A 24,961-nucleotide genomic window follows, 5' to 3' on the forward strand; every position below is an offset into this window, starting at 1 on the left:
GTGATTCAACAGTTCAGTGCACACTGTTCCAGTAGCACTTTATTATTTTTTTCCTTAGTAATACCACGCGTGCCCTTGTCCCAGGGTCAAGGTGCATAAGGGATGAGTCGACTTTGCTTCGTTTTAATATATCTTTCTGCAAAGTGAGAAAACAGGCTGCTTAACCAAGTCGTAAGGCCTGTTTTCAAGGGAGGGGAAAAAAAAGAATCAGAATGCATGGAACATGAGCTTTAATATTATCTATTCATGTCTAATGGTTACAGAAACTACTATTTAAAATGAAACATTAGGATTTTTCTGTACTCATGACGCTTTTTATGTGGCAATCTCAAAGCGCCAGACTCATGCTTCCCAGAAAGAGAGAAGCTTAGCTTCCCCACTGCAACATCTCAGCTCTTCAGAAATGCGCTTCCCATGCCATCTGTGTGATAACAAATTTAGAAAAAAATGAGTAGTACCTTGGCAGTCTTTACCAAACGTTACTCAGGATGCGGGGGAAGGCGGCGGAGGGGGTTCCTATCAAATGGGACGTTCGGTATCTGAGTCAGAGGTGATGACAATGTCTGAGCAGGGTGCCGCTTTCTGAGAAATATGCCATTGGGTCTGGAGAGCCTGACGCAGCTGCGCTGCGTTTCAGCTGAGGTCTGCTCATTCAGTCCTACACGGCCTTGCAAGCACGGCACGAGGCAGAGCCCCAGATCCGCATTACACCCCTTGTCCTGCACACAGTCCCTCCACGCACCCGAATGACCTTCCTCAGAGGAAAGGTGACTCTACCAGAGCAGCCCCACGTTGAGATGATCCAAACCTGCGGCCACTTTATGAACTACCAGCCTGACCATATGTCAGTCATCCCACCTGAAAAATAAGGTAATCCAGGCTCTTTTCTTCCTAAAGCAAGATCACCAGCATTTGAGAAGCGTCTTGAAAACCACAGGTGGAGAGAGCATCAATAAGAGCGTGCTACCAGATACAGTATTCCTACAGCAGTAACGACTTGTTTTGGACTCCTGCGTTGCTCAGGCCATCAAAGACGTTAACAAAACGCAGCCCGTCAGGAGGCGAGCGGTACCTTTTGTCATGGAACGCAAGGTGGCTCACGAAAACGTCCTCCTTTCCACCCGTTCTGCACAAAGCGCCTGCCGCCGCCCCACCAACTACTGGGCGGCTTGCTCCCCCTTTAGAAGGGTAAGGCTCTCCGACAAAACCCAGAGCTTCGTTGCAAGACGGCACGAGCCCAGCGACCGAAAGCACGCTTGGGCTCTTAATCGCGCCGCACCGGCTTTCATCCGAGGTCGCGGCTGAACCAAGAGGGAGGCAAATAAACCTTCAACTCCCTTGTCGGAGCTGGAGCCTTAAAACGTGCCGTTTTGACCAGGCGTCTAGCTCCGCCGACCGCGGCGAAACTCCTGGCGTGCAAAAAGCGATGCGCAGATGTTCGTCCTTCCGGGCCAGGCGCTTCCTTAGCGGGAAGCACCCACGTGAAATTCAACAGAGAGATGGCCGAGAGCAATTTTTGTTCATTAGGGTGCTCTTCCATGGAGTAAACGGCAGCGTTAACGCTAAGAAAACAAAGGCAAGTCTCACGGGAATACGAGGCCGCTTTTTCCTACTGATTGCAGAGGGTCCCGGCTGCTTGAACGGACGATACGCTAATTTTGTGGCGCGCTTGCTCGAGGGAGGAGAGCGCGAAGTCTCCCGTGGCACGGCGCGCACAGCTTACAACGGGCACGGGTAGCGTTCGATCCCTCGTTACAGCCCTCAAAAAAGCTGTTTCTCCAAAGCAAACAGGCTACGAAACCCATTTTTCCCCCCCCTCTAATTGTTTCAGAAAAACTCCAGTTCACGAGGCGCTTTCTGGGCTTTTATGGGCAGCTGCTCCTCTAACGCTGGAAGGAAGAGCTGGCGAGTTTAAAAACAGAACAGGCCACAGCTTTAATTTCCTATAAAACAGCTCCCCGCAAGCTGGTGAAGCAAGCTTAAACGAGAGCAACGCTCTGAAGATTTTGGAGATTTTCGGCGCGACACTTGGAGCGAGGGCTGCTCGTGCTCTTGCTGCTCAGGGGGGCTCTGCAAACACACCAGCAGATTTATGCTTTTCCCTTGCAAAATAACCCCACGGACCCGTCTGCAAAATTAATTTATATAAACACGCAGAAGAAAGGAACATGCTAGCTCATGGCGGGGCGGGGGGGGGGTTGCTAATATCTGCCATAAATCTGCTCCGCGGCAGCCTCGGCTCGCATACTACCATCTCCATCTCTCACACGCAAGCTGCTCTTCCTGCCTTTCGCTCTTCCCCTCCCTCCCCGCAGTCACGCCGCAACATATATAACTCGGCTGCACAGAGGCGCTGATTAAAAGCCGCCAGCAGTTAGACAACTTCTTGCAAAGCCTACAAGGGCGCTCTGTATTTACGAAGGCAATAATTAATCCATGCATTTTTCTTTCCATACGCGGACGCTTTTGACGGCCACCAGGACCTTCGGCTCCCAGGAGCTGCTTCCCCCACCCTGCAGCATCAGCAAAGCCAAGCTCACCGCGTTTAAACCCGCGTTGGTCTGCAAAACCACCACAAGCCCCGCTGAATTCATTAATTTTGCGGGTAGAGGCTTTCACAAAAGCGGCACAGCTAGTGCCGCAACTACCAGTCTGTCAGGGTTTTCCCTTAAAATCACTTTTTCTTCCAGCTAGAAGACCTATTTCCGAGCAGTGAACTGGTAGATGGCTTTGCCTCTTAAGAGCGTTTTGCATTTTAGTGGTTTTATTTTTATATTGTCTCCACTCTTTGAATGGACGGAGATTAAGCGAGAATGACGCAAAAATGCAAAGCAGGGAATTTTCCTCCTTTTTAAACCTGCCTTCTAGCCAGGACCAGGCCGTGTTTATTCTCAAGAAAGGCGGAAGCACCTAACCGATAACATGCCTGCGCTCTGCCTCACCAAGAAGCATTGCAGCTGCTGAATGCTTTAGACGGAGAGAGCCACCACCCTTTCCCCAGCCTCCCCGCCGGCCAGTAGTGCCGGGCAAGGTCCCACGGACACGAACATTCAGTCGGTCGGGATTCGCGTTTCCCCTGTGGGAAATTTTGCCCTCCACGGCCCGTCCCTTCTGCCTGAGCCAGAAAACGGACGCTTTGCCCCAAAGATGTGCTTCCCCGCTAACCCCATCGCAGGGCTGTGCATCTGGTGGAGAGGCTACCGCCTGGAGGACGCTGCCAGGTACGTATCTAAAACACGCACGCTTTGCGCCCTGAAACGGCCCACGAAGGCGATGACGTGGTTTTATTCTGCCCAGGATGAAGGCCTGCGGCGTGAAGCCGCTCACAGCCCCAGGAGGAGAATCGCAGCCATTCCCCTAAAATCACGTCGAGTCCCAGGAACTGCTGGGACGACAGCCACGTAAGCGACAACCAGGCAAACGGGCCTCCTTCGCACAGCTACGCAGAGAGGCGCAACCAAAAAACAGCCCAACAGGCTGAAAGGGGCCACGTGCAACAAGGAGGGCGCTTCGCACGAGACCTCCCAGCCTTCGGACATCTAAATCCTTGACGTGGAGCAATCCCAAACCGAGCTCAAAAAAACAGACTTTTGCCTGTCAAACACAGGCGAAACCAACGCTTGCTTTTCTGCACGCAACTCCACTTTTCACGTCAAAAGCGTCTTCCAGCAAACAACGGCAAGGCGCGCCGTTAAAACCTTGCAGGGCTCAAGCCGTGAGGTCACCGCCCAAACGCTGCTGTCATTGACTTCCATCAACAACACTTTGCCGGTGTCGATATTACCAACACCCCCCTCCCATCCAAACTCTCACGCTTCTCCTGTTTAACCAATAACAAAAACATACATGCATATTAAGAGAAACACACTGAGCATGATTGAACATCAAGAACTTAGGACTTACTAATCCTCCTCGCACCACTTCCCACATTGGAAAACGCCCTGAAAAATTCAGCAATAATTCAAGGCTTTCCATAGGCTTTCCCAGGATATCTATAGGTTGGGATGAACCTTTAGGCTCCGGTCCTGCAATACAGGAGCCTGTCTACACAGATTGCATCTCAGTTACCATTTCCATATGCAGTAACAGCACTTAAGAGCACCAGCCATTGTACAGAAACACTAATAACGGAGAGTCTTCTGCAAAAACCATAACCCTGAAGGGGTTCTTGACAGGGAATTCAGATCCCCCTGCAACTAATCAGCCTGGCTGAGCGATGAGTGATTGAGATTTGTCTTCGCATTTTGAAACACAAAAGTGTTATTTTGAACACCAAACGTTAATTGTTTAAAGCAGATTACTGGCCATCTGCAGCAGGGCAGCACAAAAAGAAAAAGAAGGTGCGTGAGAGAAAGGCTTTGTTTATGTATTAAGAGCTGTGATAGTTTGGTATTTCAAAGGTAAAACTGAGACTCAGCAGGTATCAAGATGGCTTATTAGCAGTACTTACCGCAAATACTCTAAATACTGTGCGATCCTGACCCACGCTGGTAAACGCTCAGCTTAGCGATTACAGCGGTAATTCTGTACACATACATACAAAGCACCTGCGTTTTCTCATGCAAACGCACAAAACCCGGTGCGTACATACCGGATTAAAAAACACCACCACCACCACCGTCAGCACACAACGAATATCAAGCGCTCTACCTTTGAGTCATAATCTTATAGGCATCTGGCAGGTAGCAGCGGATATTCTCCATCTGAGCAGGATCGGAGTCGCAGATTTTGTCGTCAGTCCTCCCGTAGTTGGCACTTTCGATCATGATGACGTCCGTCCCCGGGCAGCGAAGCTCTATGGGGTAGCTCTCGCAGGACAGCTCCCGTCGGACCACGGCCATGGGCACCGGGGCTCGGCTGAAAGCTGCAAGGATTAACACAGAAACACGGCAAACGTTGACTTTTGGGGCCGAGACTAGGATTAGAAGCTGAATGCGGTTCAACATCAGGTTCCCCCCACCCACCCCCCAATACGTATCGTTCGGGATATAGCTTCGTTACCCTCAAGATGCGGCCTGCGGAAATGAGGGCTGATCCCCGGCGTGCTAGCTGTCTAGAGAAATCACTTCTGCCCTCACCTACTTGATTTTCTCCTGTCCAAAAAAGCTAATGAACCTTCCTGTAAAGGGCTTTGAAATCTCCTATTGAAAGAGGTAAATAGCAACTCTGGTGCTGCTGTTACTTCTACTTGCCAGGTGAAGAGCTAGTTGGCTTTGATGCATAAAATCACAGGCCTGCGTTGTGCCCGATCGACCGAGGGGGATTTTCTGGCAGCCAAGCGCCAGGGTCCCACCCGCTCTGCAGGATTGCATCTGTGCAGCTGCAGATGCAACAACATCTGCATCGCCCCAAGTCCTTTCCTCCGTCCTCCGCCAGCCTCTGCCTAACGGCCTTCGCTGTAGCCTGCTGCGCCCTGGGGGCTGCCCGGCGGCTTCTGGCAACCATCCCAAAGTCTCAGGCACAGCAGCGATATCTTCTACGGAAAGGCCAATATATAAGCAGCTGTGGAGGTAAAGCTTCAGTCTCAGCTTTGCACTGGATCAGTGCGGATGGTCAATACCACCCAGTACGGTGCAGTTAAAGAGCCTTCAGAAACCTTATCAGTTTTAAAAGAAATCTTGGCTACAGTTTGGAAAAGAAAAAAACCCTTTGAGAGGCCTTGAAAGCAAAGCCCTCAAGTATTAGTAAATAAATGCATATGACGACAAGTAATAATGCTTCCTATCTCTATAGCCTCTTTGATCCAAGATCCCGAGCAGCTTAACGACTCCATCCTCCCAAACGCCCACGCGCAGTAGCTATGCGGCGTCGTTCTGGTGCCAGGATCTCTCCAGAGATCCACGGCGAAGCCGGGAACCGAGCGCGCGTTTCCCAGTGGAGCACGCTGGCCACGAGCGGATACAAAAGCCAGACCCTTCCTTTCCATATTGCACAAGGACAAAAACTAGCCCGCGCTGCAGAGGCCTCCAGCTCGAAGGCTGACGTGCCACGCTGCTCCAACTCTGTACTGTATCAGCACCAACTACAAAACTCAACATAAAACCTAAATTTTTATCTATGCAGCGGCCACAGAGACGCGGAGGAAGGTTTTAACCTCGACTTTGACAGATCCAGGGGCCATCCAACAGCAAGCACCTTTGAACAACCCGCTTGCCCTCCCACAAGCCATCCCTCCAAAGGAAAAAAACCTCCTCCGAGATCCACCTGCCAACACGGTGTTATCTCGCCGCGTGCAAACTTTCACATGGCACATACGCTCCAAGCTTCCTTATAGAAATAAGACCTTAAAATAATAATAAAATAGAAATATGATCTTCCTCTGAAAATCCCAGGGTTGCCTTTATTTATTGCCATATTTATTCTCCAGTAATAGCTTCTCTGATTAGTATCACTTTACTGTTTCGACCATGTAAGTCTGCATGTAAAACTGGCATACGCATAGGTTCGTCCCCCAAGACGGGAGCAACAGTTTTGCCCTAATCTCCTGTTGCACTATGGATTTGTACAATTTGGTAACGTTTCAGTCCACCATCCAAACTCTCTGGAAGCCAGGAGAACAAGCACAGACCTGTGCAACACAACACCTACTTCTTACCTGTGGCTTTGCACCACTAATCAACTGCTAGATGAGTGAAAGAAAGCACAGGACACCATTTGATCTAGGAAATAAGCCCATCAGGATTTGCAAAGTCCAGGGATTTTTGCCCTACATTAACAGGTTTTAAGTCCCCTTAAAAGGATCTTTCTGGTTCCCGCTGAAGCACGTAGTGGCTCGCTGCTCAGTGAAACTTTGGACTTGATGGCAATAGGGAAGAGTTGGTGTTTGCCTGTATTACCTTTAACGTTCATTGGTCACTGTCGGTCAACCCGAAAACTTCAGATGTCATGCTGCTGGTTTTGGAAAGAGCTGGGGTGGGTCCTCACCGAGGCTGAGAGTTTTTTGCCTTTTCTGTACCTAAACCTCAGCAGATTTGCAGCATCAAAGGCAGAAGGTTTTTGGTAGAAGGCTTTCGGCAGAACGTTGAGGCCAAGTTCACCCCTTCCTAGTGCCGCGTGCTTAGAGGACTCCGATTAATTGCCAAGAAACCAGCAAGATGAGGTATACAGTTGGTATTAGCTGTTTTGGGCTATATTTTAGAGCCCCTTTGTTGGCCAGTTCCTGGGGCAATTTGGATGTTTTCCTCTGGGAAGCTAATAGCCATTTGTGTTTTATGCAAAAGAAATGAGAAAGTCTGGAAAGGCAGGGGGCTTCTCTGCCATCACTTGCTCCGCTTTCGGGGTTGCTGACATATCCATAGACTTTTCGTAACGGGAAAGATACATTGCTAATATTAATTTACTCCTGCAATTCCTACTAGGAAACAAAAGTCAAACCTCCAACCCATATCGTTCCCAAAGTACACTTTTGCTGTTAATTCCTATGTCTGACCTGTTTTTGGCAGAAACAAGTTTATATTATTAAAGAAAACTGGCACTATAAAAGCACAACGAATAAGGAGAACCCCATTTAAAGTCACAGACGTTTCTAGACGGGATATTCACTCCTGCAAGCCTGGTGTATTTATCCAACAGCAATCCTGTACATCTACAGTTAATCCTCACTCTTGTGAATTGTTGTAAATAGGACGGTAGAAGCTCCTATCAGCAATATGGTTTCATTAAAATAGAGGCTTCTGAGGGCTAAGATAGTGCCCTAATCTCACAGTAACTCTCCGCAACAATGCCGTACTTGAAGCTCCTGGTGGAGGATTTTACAGTTAAATATGAAAATGCAAGGGTTTAGCAAAAGCTCTTAACCATGCGAGAGGATGTTTCTTATGTCTTCTATATGTACAAGAGACATTATGGCACTGATTTACTAAAACTGCGCGAATGTCAATCCCCAGCAAAGTTACCTCCCCAAAACCAGCTCATGTTTTCCTTCCCTTTAAGGGATAACACGATAAATGCAGGCCTTACTGGATACCGGGCCAGATGCAAACATGTCTAGACATACCTTTCTGCAACACAGAAATTCAACTTTTTGTTCACATAATCACCCACTTGCCATCAGCAAAACAACTTTTGTGCATAGATACCTCGTTGTGGTATCATGAATTCAACAGATCCCTGGGTCTAAGGCATAAAATAAACGTGGCACCTCGGACAAGTTTTGCATGGGTCAGGTTTTAGGAACAAATGAAAACTTTAATATAATATGATAGCAGAAAGCAACGGTGTGCTTTCTCCATCCAGTCCTCCATTGAGTGAGTTAGTCCGCACGGGTCTCTTCTGCCCCGACTTCTGCAGTAAATACTCCAAAGAGACTTGGTTGTTTATCGCCTTGTAAGTCCATTTATTGATGTTGCATCCCCTATATGATAATCTTACTTAAGCGTTTTTGCTGGTTTTCCTGTAAGGAGCAAAGTGGTTTTTTTTTTGTTCTTTTTTTTTTGCTCTGAAATAAGGTGCATCAAAATCTAACCGTGCCCTACACAGCGCGATTGTATTAATTCATTAATACACTTCTCCTTTGAGCAGCTCCCTGTCTTCGCAGTCTCTACCCCACACTGAGCTCCTTATTTAATCTCCTGAATAAGTGACCTAATCGTTGGCTCCAAGTCAAGAGGAGTTGATGGCTGCTCACCACCATGAAAAACAGGTGCCTTTTTCCAGGACCCCGTGCGCGGGCATCAATCTAAACACAGACGGCAGAACTTTAAGATTTTGGAAAACACGCTCTGGAGCGTTTAAACACGTGCCAGCTCAAGCCTTGCAAGCGCGGCTGCTCCGTGGAAACCCACGCTCCCGAGCTTACAGAGGGCAAAGCGAGAGCAGAAGGTGACAACGCAACAGAGAGCTGCCGGATTTTATCTGGGCAATTTAGGACTTCTTTGTCTCCGCTAATTTCAGGAGCTGGAAAATTAAGTAAGCCATCAAAATCTTGTGCTTTTTTTCTCCCCCCTTGCTTTTGACCTCAGAACATAATTGCCTCTTGTCATGCCTGCAGGGCATGGGCTTGTAGTTATCACTGTGTGCTTAATCAAATGCTGAAATAGCCTTTAAATTACGTGTCTTCTTGGCTGCTAGAGACTTGTTGAGCTCTGTTACATTTAGAAGCACGGCGATAGTGGATGTAATTTTAAAAGAAAGGGTGGGATGATGTTTTTAATTAGGTTTTATATGCAAATTTCCCAGCAAAAGGATGTTCTAGCTCACAATTTTCAGAGTGAAATTTAAGCGCATATTTAAGGGCAGTGAAATAAAAAAAGCTGGAAATGCAGAGATAATCATTCTCAAAAGCGCCGCCGCAGGATTTGCTCTGCCCAGCTGAATACCTGACTTACTGTTCCCAAATGCAAACACAGCATGCTGGGCGATGAGGTTTCCTACTAGTGTGGAGGGATGCTTCTCTGTTCATAATTTCACAAAGCTTAATATTCCCACAGTTGATCTCGATTTTGTTTAAAACGTAAGAACAAAACAAAGCCCCAAACACCCTCTTATTCTGAGGGCAGCTTGGGTACAGATATATGCTGAAGTTGCATTCGAGTCTACAGTCTTGATACGACTGGCCCTCCATAAAAAGGAGCCTATGCTTGAGCACTTCTCCAAATCAGGCTCTCTCACTTTTCCTATTAAGATAAAGTCTCATTACTGCCTTCATTTGCAGTGTGTAAACATGACTCAACGCTTCTTCTTGGTCTCCCTTTCCCTTAATCCAAACTACACCCGGACTTTGATCTCCAGAACAATATTAGCAGCAAACACAAACTCAGGCCCAAGACACTGACAACAAGTGTTTACCCAATTAACGCCACCCTCCACTCTCCAGTCTTTTAATTGTTCACAAATATTAACTTGGTTCTGACGAGCTTGAAAATATTGGTTGTTCCACAGCTCTCGAAGAACTTGTGATTAGAACAGAAATACGGACCTACCATTCCCTTGCTACCCTGCGTCTCTATGTACACCGACAACCTACCGAGCAGCAAAGAGCTCTGCATCTTTTCTCATGGGATGGGGCAGGGTGGAAAAGCCTTCCTTCTGCTCTCGGGCAGCAGAGGGGTCCAAGGTGCGTCCTACAGACGCTGGCTGGTGCCAAGGCATTGCAGCAAACATCTGCGGCATGCATATTGGGCACCCGCAGGAGGAAGGGAAGGCTGAAAGCAGGCAGGGTGGCCGGATGGCTAAAGCCAGGAACTGCGCAAGCCGGTGCTGGTCTCTGCTCCCAGCTCTTCTGCCCATTGCTCCTGCCTTGCTGGGCCTCAGTTGACTGCTCTCTTGTCTCTCAAATGAAAACAACTTGTTGACCTCCTCCATAAAGCACTCCAAAATCTGCTGAGGAAAAGTATCTGAGAACTAGGTATAATCCTCCAAAGGTGAAGGAGGCAGCTTCAAGTTGGGTTTCCCCATACTAACAAGATACCCACGCACTCAGGCTGTCTTGGGCTTATTTATTTTTTAGAGGTTATCAAGAGCAATTTGTGGCTTCCCTTTGTGCACCTTCACCAGAATCAGTGCCCTTCCTCCCGCACCTGGGAACAGACTTCACAAACTGCAAGAGTGTCCTCTTTAAGAGTGGGAGGGAGCTTAACAGTTCCCTTAGAGGTTACTGTCTATCCTGTATACAGGAAAAAAAAAGCCTGGAGAGAAACACAATGCTGCCCAACACCCCAGCCATGGCAAACAAATACAAGCTAGAAGGCACTCCTGTCCCTCCCCTGCACATTTTATATGGAGTTTGAGGGCATATATCTTGTGGTTCCATACATTGCTTGACCTACCTCCATTATGATGCCCACCAGCGGTTTGCTCCCAGCTTATGCTAGTGCAAACGCAGCAGAAGCTCCGCAGTGAGTGTACATTAGACACGCGCTGCCCCAGTGGAGATGCAGAAGGGCACAGTACACGCAGAAGGGATTTTCCACGGGGGCTGCTGAACCCGCACACAGACAACACATCTTCCAGAGCGACACGGCCAAGGCTGCAGAAAGGAGCGTAGCTTAAAGCCTGGCTCAGTACCACACACGTCACACCTCAGAAGCAAGCCTCTGTCCCCGAGCACTCGCCTCCTGCCCATCATTTCCACGCGAGCTCTCCTCACACCACGTTTCTTAAGGTCTTGCTGGGTGCTGCAGAGACACCTGGCCCTTTCCACCACCCGGTGGATGCTCAGAAAGCCCAGCAAGGCTGGCCAAAGGGATAAGTACCAGCCAGCTATGTCCGGGGGCACTTCTGCTGCTCACACTTGATACTACTGATGATCCTCATCTCATCTCTTCATGATGAAGCTGCTTCTCTCCCCTTACTGCCCCAAATCCCACTCAGGGTACAGAGAAGCCTTTCTCATGATAGCTAGAGCTCTTCCTGCAGAGAGGGGAAAAGAAATCAATAGATATTGGGCAAAGAGGGAAGATCACCAGAGAAAGGAAAGAACTGGGAAGGGGATGGATTTGCAAACAGATGCCACCTCAGCCATGTGCGAAGAGACACCTAAGGATGGGTGGTTCACGAGGGAAATGGGTGACAATGCTGAGCATGAAGAGAAAAGGAGGAGATAACGTGATAGAGAACAAGAGCATGGAAACCAGATGGCAACTACAAACGGAGGTGTCCCACAGTGGGAGCTGGCTGATAAAGCAGAGGAACTGGCAAGAAGTGAGAGAGTCCACAGAGGTGGGACACTGGGAAGTGAACCAGATCTCCAGGAGAAGAAAACGTTCCTGCTGAAGGGTGTAGAGACAGAAAACCAAGGAGGAAGGGAATAACACTAGGACTCTATTCTCTTCCTGCTCCTCCAGTAGGGCCGAGCTGCTTAGTCCCATCTTCACCTAGACCGGGGCTCTGGGACTCTTGGGCCACTGTGTCATTAGTGAGTGACAGGAGATGTACTGAGAATTGCAGAAGACATTTCTTGTGATGTGTCATCACCTTCAGCAAATCCCCCTGCTCAGAGAGATGAATACTCCTTTTGCAGCTAAAATTTCCACCTGAGCACCTCGCAAGGAAAGGCATCACCAAGAGTTACCCTCCAAACCATGTCCCACCTACCAGGTCCCCACTGTTGAAGCGGGGAGGTCCTGCTTCCCCACCACTCCTGCAGCCCTCCACGTCCCACCTCCAGTCCCTGTACTTCATCTGCTGGCCCTGTGCCCACATTGGTGCTTGCTGGACCCCTTGATGAGGGGCAGTCCACCAAGAAACTAAGCCAGTAGGAACAAAAAAAAAAAAAACCCACCCAAACAGGTAAGTTTCTGCTGAGTTGCAGAGTTGAGTTAGCTCACAAAAGGTGAGCCCCAGACTGAGCTAAATGTCACTTAAATGAATTTAATTAAAGCAGAAGCAGCACGTTGAGAACAACGGACAAACCACGTGCTATCTCCAAGGGCAAGTTCCCAAGGCAAGTTTGTTAATATTTAGGCCCCATCACGGGAAAAAGCTATTTGCAAATATCTTCCGTTGCCGAGGATCACCTCATTTGTAACGAAAGGCACGTACGAGAAGTTACTCGGACACAGCGACTGCTCTTCACATTCAGAGACTTCCTTAATATAAATTAAGTTCCCAGTGCAGAAAAGCCCTTTACTGAGAGGGAAATCTTCTGCGGTGAAAGTCCTGCACTGCAGCACATAAGACTTACAACCAACTCTCCCTGTTAAATTCACCCTCCAGCCTAACAGTGACATTAGCTAAAACAGGAGGGTAGCAGTCCTGGTCCATAACATGCAGACGTTAATACTGTCTTTACTTCGAATGTTAAATTCTAGACCACAGCGACCGGTTCTTTTTACAAATCCATATAGCACAAATCATACTGGGGCCTTCAGTAGGGCAAAACATACCTCATCCTGGTGCATTTATTACCTGCTCAATTCAAAGTTACTGGTGCTGCAGGAAACCCCCTAACTGCCTCCAAAACACAGGGAAGCTCTGACATTGCTGCACGACCTTGAAGTCTCAAATTTAATGCGGCACAAATTAGCGTGGTGAAGTGAGGAGAAATTGGGTAATAACCAAATTCGCCCCATTCTAAATTGCTCGGCTGTAGCTTTTTATTGTAGCCATTAGTAAGGTTAATTTTTTAATCCCAGATAAAAACTTTTACAAACCACCACAGAGGTGTGCTCAGAGAGGCACTGAGACAAATGAGCACCGAGGGTTTCACCTAAGAACTTAAAGGAAAAAGAATCTGCTTATCATTTTCAGATTTCATATTGAACTGCAAGTTCAGGCGATATTATGCTTTATTACTGCTTCCATTTAAAATACTAGCTTAAATCCCTGTCCTTGTTAAAATGATGCAAAGCTGGAAGAATTTCACTGTTGCCAGCAGAGCTTTTCTAGGCGTGTAATTAGAACGAGCTTCAATATACCGGCATAACCCCATTCACGCTTAGTGACCCTGGAAGGAAAATGCCCAAGTGCTCCGGACATGGTGTGATCCATCATCTGCATCACCGTCAGCCGGTTCCCCCGAGCCCCAAGACGCAGAAACGGCAGCAGCAGGAAGAGACTGAGACCTGCACGAGTCAGATTTGGTGTTGCAGAGGAAGGCAGCGTGCAGCAGTGCCTAGATCTGATTTCCATCCCGCTGGGGGTTGGGCCGGAGGGGGGGAAGAGGGAAAGTCAGGAACCGATCCAGTAAACCCAGCAGGTTCAAAAATCCTTTTAACGCAGATGCAAATCAGAAGGGTTGGACGTATTTGGGGTTTTGCTGAAGAACAGAGTGACTCCAAATAATACATTCCTACTGAGCAACACCTCCTCTAAGTTAAACTTTAATTTGGATTTACAGTTCCCTGAACAGCCTCTGAAGGGGAACATTAAAGCTCTTGTAGAAATACTGGCATTATTAAAGAAATGATGAACAGTGGAGCGAGGATTACTTTGTGCTGTTTATGCACTTGTTTACTACGGCGGTAAATCCATTTTTAGGTTTGTATGGCCCGGAAAGGAGAATTGCATGAAATCTGAAGAACTGTCCAGAAAGAAAGAAAGAAAGGAAGGAAGGAAAAAGAAAAATTCTTCCTTAAGTATTAGAGGCTATCGTTCAAATATCCATACAAAAGTGTGGGGCCCCTCACTCTGATTATCTAAACCAATTACTTTACTTCACAGAAAGCCAAGAACGTTTCCTTTAGAGTTAATTTTACAAGAAACTACCCAGGCCTTGAAGACCAGCCATCTTCAGGAAGTAATAGGGCTGAACTGTAGATCATTAAATAAATAATGGTGATTTTTCTTGGCGTTTCAGACATCACAGCTCCTTTGAGCCTCTGCCACAAATAACAACAGGGAATTTGTTCTGTCCACTAGCCATAACTCCATGAAAGTTTTATAAAGAAGCCTAAAACTGCTTAGGATCCTGCCTCCTCCCGGAATTGCACTCCACAGTATTTTTATTTCTATACACACATATATATACACACATCCCTTCCCTTCTATAAGGGCCTGACATACGCAACAGGCAAAATCGAAAGTGTAGTTTCCTAATGGCAAAATGTAATTTGGGGTCCCCTTCTTGGCACACCTTGAAGATTACCGAATTTTAGAAGCCACTGGGCGCTTATCAGCAAGTTCTGCGTCTAATCTACAAAGACAACCCAGGTCACAGCTGCTGGGCAAGGATTTCCATAGCAGGACATCTATCAGCTCAACCTCAGCAATAAAAAGGCACGAGAGCCAGGATGCTTAGTGCGGATATACTAACAAGGGTCACAAGTCGGCAACGGCAAGCTGTTCTTTGTGGCCCTCCAAATCCCGACCATCCCTGAAGGTGGTGAGATCAACTCCCCTCTGACCTGACAGCCGCTGGGATTTTAGATGCTAGCATCTAAAAAGAGTTTTTGCAGAAGCGCACAAAGTTATTGCACGTTCATCTGAGCGCCGCTCAACTTTGCAGACTTCCACCAATCTTAAAAATAAAGAGCAACGGCGGATGTAAAATTGGGGAACGAGCTGAAACGTCACATCCTTGCGCGGGGTGGAAACGTATCATATTGCGAGTAAAAGCAGCTTTGCAGGGAAACAGAAGATTTTTTGCCTGCAGGTACCCCCTTCTCCTTAGCAGGAGGATGGCGAAACGTTAACGCCAAAATTAAATCCACAAAATGGCTCGCTGGCTGGGAAACAACACTCAAATCCCGAGTCCTTAGGTTTCCTATTGTACCCACCGGCCCAAAGCAAACGCTGCAGCTAAACGTTTCTCCCCATCACGCAGCCTGCGTGGGCACCGAGCTAGAAGTACTGTCTGTGTATTTATCTGTGTGTGTGTGTATATATATATATTTATATATACACATACACACACATGCAATATAGCCCATCGCAAGGAGAGCTAGAGAAAAAAATCAGAGCATCACGAACAACGTCACAGAAGCGCTCGGTAAAAAGCAACCCGGTGCCGCTTTAAAGGCAAGCGGCCTGTTTTAGCAAAGTCCCTACAGCTCCGAATTTCAGGATCTGTCACTTGTCCCATGGGACGGCGTGGGGCTCCCGTCCCAGGCCAAGACACCCGCGAGCGGGGTGGGGGCTGCACGGCAGAACAAGAGCAGCGTCTGTGCTGCAAAGGACCCTCAGGCTGCAGTAAAGGGCAGAGGCAAGACTGGAGACACGAGCTACGGTAGCACAGATGATACAGCCATGCAGCATGGCTAACAGATGCAGAGCTGATACTTGAGGCCATAATGCTCACCAGCTCAAAGAAAATATGGTTGGGAAAAAAAAAAAAATCTAATTTGCTTAAGGAAAAAGGGAAAAAAAATTGCAATCTGCTATGATGAATGAAAGATTTTTTTTTTTTCTTTTTAAAACACATTCACTAATCTTGGTTCACTTTCTCTGACTTCAAGAGCTCTCCCTTCAGGCAGACTGAAAGAATTAAATCTTCCTCTGAATTCTCTACACCCACCCCCCTCTAAAAAAAAAAAAAAGTATCTAATTGCCCAGCAAAACCAGACAAAGATTTCTAAGCTAAAGGCAAATAAACGTCTTCAACAAACTACCTGAGAAACTACTCCACCCTGCAAATACCCGGTCAGAAAGAGCAGGACTTCTTAAAAACCCCAGCCAAGACAGAGCTGCTGGGCCACCAGAGGAAGCCGAGGGGATATAACAGAGCAGCAGAATCGAGAGGCCAGAATTAACTCACATGCATCTGGGCAGTCGCACTCAGCCGTGCCAGTGTCTGACCTGGATGGTTTTAGCAGGAAAAAAAAAAAGTTGGACCCAAGACCGTCAACTGAGCAGCCCCTGCCAGCCACGACGGAGGTAGGTGACCTTGCATAACGCTGAGCTCAAGTCTTACGGAGTCCAAAACCTGCTGCCCCAGGACAGAAGACAACCGCGGGTAGGTGCACAAGGACTGTTTCAGCACGGGTGAGGGGGGGATACCAACACATCCTTGTGTCCGTAGCTGTAGGAGCCTGTATGACCCCGGGCCAGGGGAACACCTCAAGAGATCTGGAGATGGATGGCCTCCGGCACCAAGCCCCAGCCAGCACTGACCCCTGAGGCCTGCCAAACACGTCTGTAAGCTCCTTCCCTAGAGCCGCCCAAGGGATGCGCCTGAACTGACAGGGAATTACCATGGAAAGGTTGCCAGAGAACGGATTCTGGGAGATTATTAGTTAAATTTCTAATGTAATTACATTGCAGCACGTTTAAGTGCACTTTCTAAATAGAAACAGGTTTTATCTAACAAAGGCTCCATTTCAAGCACTTCTTTCCTGTTCCTATAATACCCATTTCCTTCTGTACCTATTTCAAGCGTTGTTCTTCTAGAGTTACTTATACTTTACATCTAGCATTTTACGTCTTTTCTAAGAATAAAATTGTTGTACACTTCTATCATGCTGCGTTTGCTGTTTGCATTCACAGAAAGTGTTCTGGTGTCGCTGCCCTCCAAGGGCAGCGCTCGGCGTACAAGGAAAAACCTTAAAAAAAAATGAAAAATCAGGCTTGTGTATTTACAGTTCTTCTACGCCTCCCGCTATTAGGTAACAGCGCGCCTTACAAGCTCTCCCGCAGGATTCATCCCACCAACTCGCCATCGAGGTAGAGTTACAAAGCTGTTTTGCAGGGGACGTACCTGGGTGAAATACCAAAGGTCAGTCAAAACCAGATACTCTCTAAAAATCCGCTATTTTTCGATGCGCTGGAATATTTGTCCTCTTTGCTTGCAGGTGAAGGCATTAACATAGGGGATGCTCTTCTGATGGAGGCACACGACAGCCCCCTAACTCAGATAAGGGAGGAAGAAGAGCAGCTCCTCAACATCTCTCTGCACTTTTTTCACTGCATTACTGTCGAGGAAGTATATGCTGGAGGTCTCACACCTTGGCTGGCAAATAATCATGAACCAATTTAGCTTGGAAAGTGAAAAAATAACGAACACGGTCCTGATGGATAACGTAAACACTTGGGTGTCTTACCCAGGGCAGCTCCTTGCAGATGGAAACAAGGTCATGCAGCACTGAATGCAAATAAGTATTTGAACTTAAAAATATGAACGGCAACCTGAGAACTCTGCTTCCAGATGACAAAATTCCCAACTCTACAATCATGAAAAAAGCTTCTTTTGTTAAGAAGCCCATCCTTGCTTAAGAGAGGTGACAAAGGCAGCAGTATCTTTAACAAGCACAAATCAGCGTTTGGAAATGCAAACATGCAGTAATCAAAGCTCAAAGTATAAATGAAAATACTGCAGACCACCAGATTAAAAAAAACATTGTAAAGATTTTAAGGAGGAAACTGTATTTCTGTAAAAGCAAGACACATGAAACACAGGCAGCCAGTTATCAAGCACAAAACCGACACCCTGCAAATACTCAGCAACTTGTTCCCATCTGTATCTGGAAACCAGCAAGGAAATATATTCAGAGCTGCCTGTGATAAAGAGGTGCTTTTTGTGCCATCAGATATTAGGAAAGATATAACAGCAAATTTTCAAGCTAAATATTTGTCATTCTGCAGGACTAGACATCTTATATCGAAGAGTATGAAAAAACCCAGCTTACAAACTCCTTGCTGGTTTTTAACAAGATCTGGGACACCAGCACATTGCTACCGGCAACTCTTAAAGAAATCAAGGCTATAAAAACAGCACATAACTGCCACTGCACATAGTAAAAACGAATTAGCTGGTGCTTCTCATAAAGCAATGTAAACGGGGAATTGGCATCCCAGCTGAGCTGCTCCTGGAGGTTCAGCAAGCATCTCATCAGCCCAACACCATTCAACCTGCTCAACAACCACCTTAAGAAAATAAACTCAAAGCTTGCCAGATTCGCAGCCGATGCAAAAACCGACAAGACACTAAGGACCTGGTTGGTTTTACAGGTCGGTCGACTTCACTGTTTTAGCAGACCGCACTTCAACACAGCCGATCACGCGTCCTCGCAGGAATACAAAACGTCCTCGTTAAAGGACGCGAGACCGCAGCCCAGCCAGCCATCACCCCCAAACAAGCCCGTTTTCATGACTGATAAACATCTGAGCGCAGCGCAGAGCGCAAACGTGAACTTTGTGTGTATTAGGAGGCGAATAACAAGCCGAAGTGGGAAGACGAAATGGCCTTGCATATGGTATTAATGAGACCGTGACCGGAAACATGTACATGGTGGTGTCTACACTTCAAGAGAACGCCACGACCTTCGACAGGGTTTGCAAAAGAGCTGGAGAATCAACTACAGCCTGGGAAAACATGGTTTAATAGCAAGACGCCAAAGCAGCTTAGTCTGGTTAACTACTCCAAAAGAACATAGCAGCTACAAGGAAGTCTACACAGGGAAGATACTTCTGCTAATAGTGAGCTCTTGAACCTAGCAGGAAAAGGCAAAATAAGATGCAATAGCTGGAAGCTGAAGTCGGATAAATTTGCACTAGAAATAAGGCATGTATTTTTACACAGTGCGAGTAATTTACCATGGAACAGTTAACTTAGGTATATGATGCATCCCTTATCACTTGAGGTCCCTAAATCACAAGTGGGTATTTTTCTCAGAGACATGTTACAGCTCAAACAGAAGATACAGGAGCCTGATGCACAAATTACCAGGCAAGATCTCTATTGTGCAAGCAGTCTGCCTAGCTGATCACAGGAGGCTCTTTGTATTTTAAAAGATGTATGAAGATTTGGAAGAGGGGGGAAAAAAAAAACAGGAAGAAAGAGGGACATTTGGCAGCAGAGAACTTGCTGCATTTGTTATCTTAGAGGACCAAGAAAAACCAAAAAACAAAACAAAAAACCCTCAGTCAGCTTTTATGCAGATACCTGCTGCGCTCATCCATGCAAGGGAGGTTTGTGTCTCGCCTTTATCTAGTAGCCCTGAATGGATAAAAACGTTCCAGGACAGCTTCTTTGAATTCCTAGGAATAAAAGGCAGCAAGGAGGAGGAAGGGAATTGCCTAATGCAAACCAACAGATGGGGATTCAGTCAGAGGCTTGCTTTGTTTTCATAATGAACCGTAATCTGTGTAATCTAAAACAGTTTTTTTTTTTTTATTTGTTGCAGCGAGACGCACGGACCGGAGCTGTGGCAGGCGAATTGTTTTCCCAACCGTTCTCCATTACGGAGGGTCCCTCCTCATCGCCAGAGACGTGCTGCACCCTGGGCCAGGCAGCCACATTAATTTTCGAAGGATGGATGAAAGCCTCGGTATTGCCCAGACGCTTTCAGTAGGTTTGTCTGCTTTTTCTTTCAATTAAGCCTTCCAAGACGGCTGTCTGATAAACTATTACAGAACTGCAGAGATCACTGTTAAGGCATGAAGCCAAGGAAAGCTTGAGCTACCTGGAAGCCTGGAGCTGCAAGCAGTGAATGCCACGTAAATGCATTACTTTGCTCCGGTCCAATACGTAGGTTTCAGCAACAGCAGACATCTACTTGCGGCTCTTCAGCTTATTTTCCCAGAGTGTTTTGCAATTTAAAATACTGACTTCTATCCATACCTATTCCCTCATATTATCTAAATTCATCTTCATATTAAAAATAAATGGATTTAAAATGTAGGCAGCTATATACATATATATGCTTGAAAGACATGCTTCATCTTTAAATAGCAGCAATCGATACACACAGTATATAACCTAAACAAATGTCTATTATGAATCCTTAATGGATGCATGGTTTGGTCATTTTTATTACTAATATGTTATTGATTTACAGAATATATTACCACCTTAGGCACCGGGATTTGCTGGAGCCCTTAGATCCTGCGTGTAGTTTTAGTCAAAACAGCAGCCGAAAGTCGATAACCCATTTACCACCAGCGTAGCCCCCTCTACAGCATTAGATATTTTAACGATGGTCTGACTCTCAGAGTGAATTCGCTCGCCTCACAACGGCATTCACAAGTCATCGTTTTATTAACGTTAAATCATCCAGCAGGCCTGCCCGCTTCTCTTCCGCTCTTCTTTATGGCCCAAGCGCTTCGGGAATCGCAAGGAGGAAGACTGCTCCGGGACTAACCCGGGCAGGGTCGCTCCCAAACCCGAGCACCCGCTTGGGCCCTGGAGCTCCGAGCCCAGAGACGGGAATTTCGGTTCCCGCGCTTGCCCGTGAGAGGGCGAAGAAGCTCCTCCAAGACTCCTCCAGGGTCTTGCTGGGAAAGGAGCGCGCCTTGGGCAAGTCGGGCGGCACGGCGAAAGCCCAGCGCGGCAGAGCCGAAACCGGCCCTTGCCGAGGAAGGTCTTCAAGCGGGACCTCTGCTTCTCTCCGTTTCCTCTTGGCTCGCGAGGACGAGCGAGTAAAAACCACAGGGCAGAGGAGCGTTTCGGCCCCTTTCCGCAGAAGGGCAAACAGCGGCAACCGAGAAGACCAGGATCCACAACGCGCCTGGGAAAAACAACGGCCGCAGAAAGCAAAAGTCATAGCAATTGCTTCGGCCTCTCCGCACACAGAAGCGGAGTGAGGTGAAGCGAAAGAGTCTAACTCGCCGCGCTGCCCAAAATTAAGCAAATAAGCCAGCTCTGAAGTGGGAGATAAGCCCCTAAAAACCTGGCCCTAACGTGCCTGGTCACGTTGACCTTAGAGGAACTCCTCCATCCTGCCTCCCATTTCTAACCTCTGCTGAGGCTCCAGCACCACTACGCGAGACGGCAGTTCCCATTTTTGTGGGTGTTTTCCGAGGCACCAGCCCAGCGAATCCAGTAAACAGAGTTTGTTTCCCCGCATCTCGCGCCAGGCAGCGACGTGACAAAATGCCATGTTGCTAAAACTACAGCGACGCTTTATTAGCGGAATTAGAGAAAGACGTGCCACAGCTTCAGCTAACTTCAAAGCCATTGGCACGGCTGTTGCGGTGGCTGTTGCAATCGCACACATTACTGGCCCAGATTCACACTGAACAAAACCACTTAAGGCACATCAAAACTGAAAATATTAAAGCAAACACCACAAAAACACCCTCCCTCTCTCACTTTTAAACGCACAGCCAACACGACTCCACTGAAATAGCCTTCAAACAAAAAAAAATCTTGCAACTATATTTTTTATCTTTATCTAAACGTAATTTAAAACAGCTAAATAAAATAAACAGGGCTTACAGGAAACATTTCCTATTCGGGCCACCTGAAAAGCTTCAGTTTGATCCCCAAAAGAAGGGTGCAGTGGTTTCTCCCCTTTGGTGGCTCCACTGCCATTGGCAGTATTTTGTTCCTCTGAAGTCGCACAGGCACTGCACAGATGGAGGGGGCAGGAGAGAAGGCCAAAAGAGGAGGCTTATTTTCATCCTCACCTTGCCTTGTAAGCATTTGTCTCCTTTAGTTGCATCCTTATGTTCAAGCACTGAACAGGGCTCGGAGTATCTGCTCTGCCTCCCTGCTCCTGGGGATCCTCGGGTGTTGTCCCAGGATCGCATCCGTGCCCAGCCACGAGGGGTATTCCTGCCCGTCCGCAGGGCGAGCCTCCAAGCCATAACCTCTCCTCTTCCACGGGCTTGCTATCACAACACGCTTGCATTTGTCCACTGGAACGATCACCTGTTATCTCACCAAGGCTCAGTCATCCTTCCTCAGGGTTACGTTTTCTGCTTATCAGCATGGCTGAGATTACGTAGCAGCTGGCTTGGCAACCCAGAGCCAAGCAAACAGGCTGTTGACTCACAGCATAGCCGCAAATACAGCGGACAAATGTTTGGCAACCTCCTCTAGCCCCGCACGTACGCAGGGAGGAGGTCGGTGCCTTCTGCTCCGCAGCTCCTCTAGCCCTCGCATTACGTTCTCAGCACTTGACCGGATCTTTCGGCTTTGCCCTCCTCCCAGTGTCCACGTGCATCGCGTGGATTCACAGCTGGGGAACCTTTACTGTCTCCAAAAATTCTGTGCTGGAGCCAGAGTTATGGAGTTAACTCTGCCTTCTCCTGCACCTTGGTTTTGGGTAAAAGAAACAGGCTTGCTCAACCTGGGGTAGGAACAGTCACAAATCCCAGGCAGCCTTGGGCAGCATTCTCTACTCATACCTTGGGGTCAGTCACTGTCCTCTTATGAGATGCAAAGCACGTTTTACGGCTGCTTCCCTATCGCTGATCCTCCAGGCAGGTCCGTGCACAGACTCAAGCCTCCTTTTCCCCATTGCCATGCAAGCGACTTTTCTTCAAGATCAAAGTGCTCTTGTGTGTTTGAGACCTTGCACAGAGCTCTTTTGATTTGTTTGATGGTGCTAGTGGTTAATCACACTCTTGTGACAATGTAGGGTTGGCAACAGTCCTGCTCTGAGCGGGAAGTTGGACTACAGAGGTCCCTTCCAACCAGCATTTTTATGACTCTTGTCTGCTGTGGGTCTCATTGGCATCGCCGTATTTTACGCTTCATATTCTAGACAATAACCCAAACTGAGCAGTTACTCCAGTAACTGAATTAGCAAAGGTAGGGCTGCAATGACAGCCCGTGCCCTGGCCACGATCACAGGCTGCCTCTCTTGCCTGGCTTCCTTCCTCCCTGGTTCCAGGGAGGTTGCTATGGAGATTTCTTCAGAAGCAAAGAGAAAAACGGATATGAGAAACGCAAAGCGCCGAGAAGGACATGGAAGAGGAAACAAACATAGCAGTAAAATATCTTTCGCATTAATACATTCCTTTTCCCAAAATTCTCACCTAGACACCTGCTGATGAGATCCCTCAAAGGCTCCTGCTCTGCAGGCACATTCCCCACGGTGCTTCACAGGCTCTTTGCACCCTGGGACACCAGCAAAGCCACGAGGAACCTACTGTTCCTTGTGACTACCTGAAGATGAATGGCAATCTCTTTCATGGCCACCCAGATCATGTACATCCTACAGCAGTCCTGGGGCATCTGCCTGACTCCTTTGGCATGTGCACACACATATGTGCCAAATCCTGCTTTGCATTATACTTCAAGTTTTTAGTTCAGCTTTAAATCCTCATAGATAGATCACTGAGAAGTAAACTGGTGTCACCTGAAGTGCACAAAAAAGAGCAACTTTGCAGTTAGCATCTCCCCATGCAAGCAAAAAGCCCACTGCTCAGGACATCCCACCAACATGGCTTTTACGCAAGACCTGCCCCTTGCTATGAGCCAGCGTTGGTCAGGGCACCATGATGCACTTGCTTGGGCTGTCATATATGTCTGTGATATATACGCATGTGTGTGTGTATATACACATATATACACACACACACACACATATATACACGATTATACCTTTCACAAATGTATGTGCTGGATGGTTTGTGTTTCTACGTGTTTTCGGGTTTTTTTTTGTTTAAACTTGCTTTGCCTCCAGTATTAGAGGCATACAAAACTCATGGAACAAAGCAACCACAGCAGCTGAGAAAAAGGTCTCATGACCTTTTCTGTCTCTTAGAGTAGTTGAGAATGCCTTAAGCGATCAGTACTGGCTTTCAACACTTTCTCAGTGCTATCCATATGGCCCTCAAACTAAAAAAAAGTGGTAGATGAGGCAGAGGGAAGAGGGCAAAGCAAGAAAAGAGAAAGAATAATAAATAATAATAATAAAAAAAGCTTAGAACAAAATTCAGCAGCAAATTAGAACAGCAGCTCTGTTCTCAGTAGTAGTCAGAGCTGCTAAATAATCCCATAGTCATCTACCACCAACATACTAACAAGACAGAGAGAAATACACTCTAAAAGAGACCAGAAAATAGGTATTTGCTACTACACAGCCTGTACCAGTTTTCCAGGTTATATCTTATTTTAGCCACTTAAAATAAACGCCAGCACCTGACAGTTGTCCTGCGTTTTCTATTTCTCTGGATATCGACCCTGTTATCTTCACTTATTCCCAGCATATATGTCAACAGAGCAACACAAGGCACCTTAACTAGAGTCTGAAGACAAACGCAGTGCTTGGTCAAGGCTATTTAACGCGCTTACATAGGCTCAGTTCCCACAGCGTTTGAGTGCGTTGCAGTACTTCTCACAACACAACAAACAGGAAGAAGTCCCCCCAAAATAACTGCAGTGGCAAGGTTCAAACAAGCGCGATGATGATGTTTTGGCCGTGTAATGACCTTGGGAACTCACTGCTACAGCATAACGCAGAAGCCAAAGCCACGTTGAAAAAGAACTAGCCAAATTGATGTAGCGTAGCTCCACTTGTGACTGCTATAGGACAGTCCAGAGGCCATCTCTGGATTACGAAGTCTTTAAACAGATCATCAGAAATAAGGAATGTCCACGAGGAGGACTAACACACAGACGTCCTCTTATTCTCATACTGCTTTTTCTCTTGCCCCTCCACGCACCTACTATTAACGGCTGATGGAGACTTGTCTCTGGGTCAGAAGGTCTTCAGCCTGATCCAGCACGGCTTTCCTTAGGGATGTTTGCGCCACTTGGAAGAGAAGAAAGTGCAAGGTAGGAGGATACTAGCAGACACCGTTAACGACTTAGAAACAAAAATTAGTCTGATTGTGAGAAGCATAGGTGGAAAACAGACCTGACCAACGTAAGTCACGTTCTACCTAGCTACTGCGCAGAGAAAACCCCAGGAAGTAC

General features: G+C 47.2%; 1 protein-coding gene across 22 annotated transcripts in view; it reads right to left on the reverse strand.

The window, feature by feature from the left end:
- ADGRL3 (adhesion G protein-coupled receptor L3) overlaps positions 1 to 24,961 on the reverse strand; it is a 439,175-nt gene that overhangs the window by 230,562 nt on the left and 183,652 nt on the right. For all 22 annotated transcript variants that reach the window (XM_068941083.1, XM_068941084.1, XM_068941073.1 and 19 more), the window contains one exon: positions 4,651 to 4,864. In XM_068941083.1, coding sequence (XP_068797184.1) covers positions 4,651 to 4,864 — 214 coding nt within the window. The remainder of the gene's footprint in view (positions 1 to 4,650; positions 4,865 to 24,961) is intronic.

Source organism: Struthio camelus, chromosome 4 (genome assembly GCF_040807025.1).
Source record: "Struthio camelus isolate bStrCam1 chromosome 4, bStrCam1.hap1, whole genome shotgun sequence".
In the NCBI taxonomy this organism is placed as follows: Eukaryota; Metazoa; Chordata; class Aves; order Struthioniformes; family Struthionidae; genus Struthio; species Struthio camelus.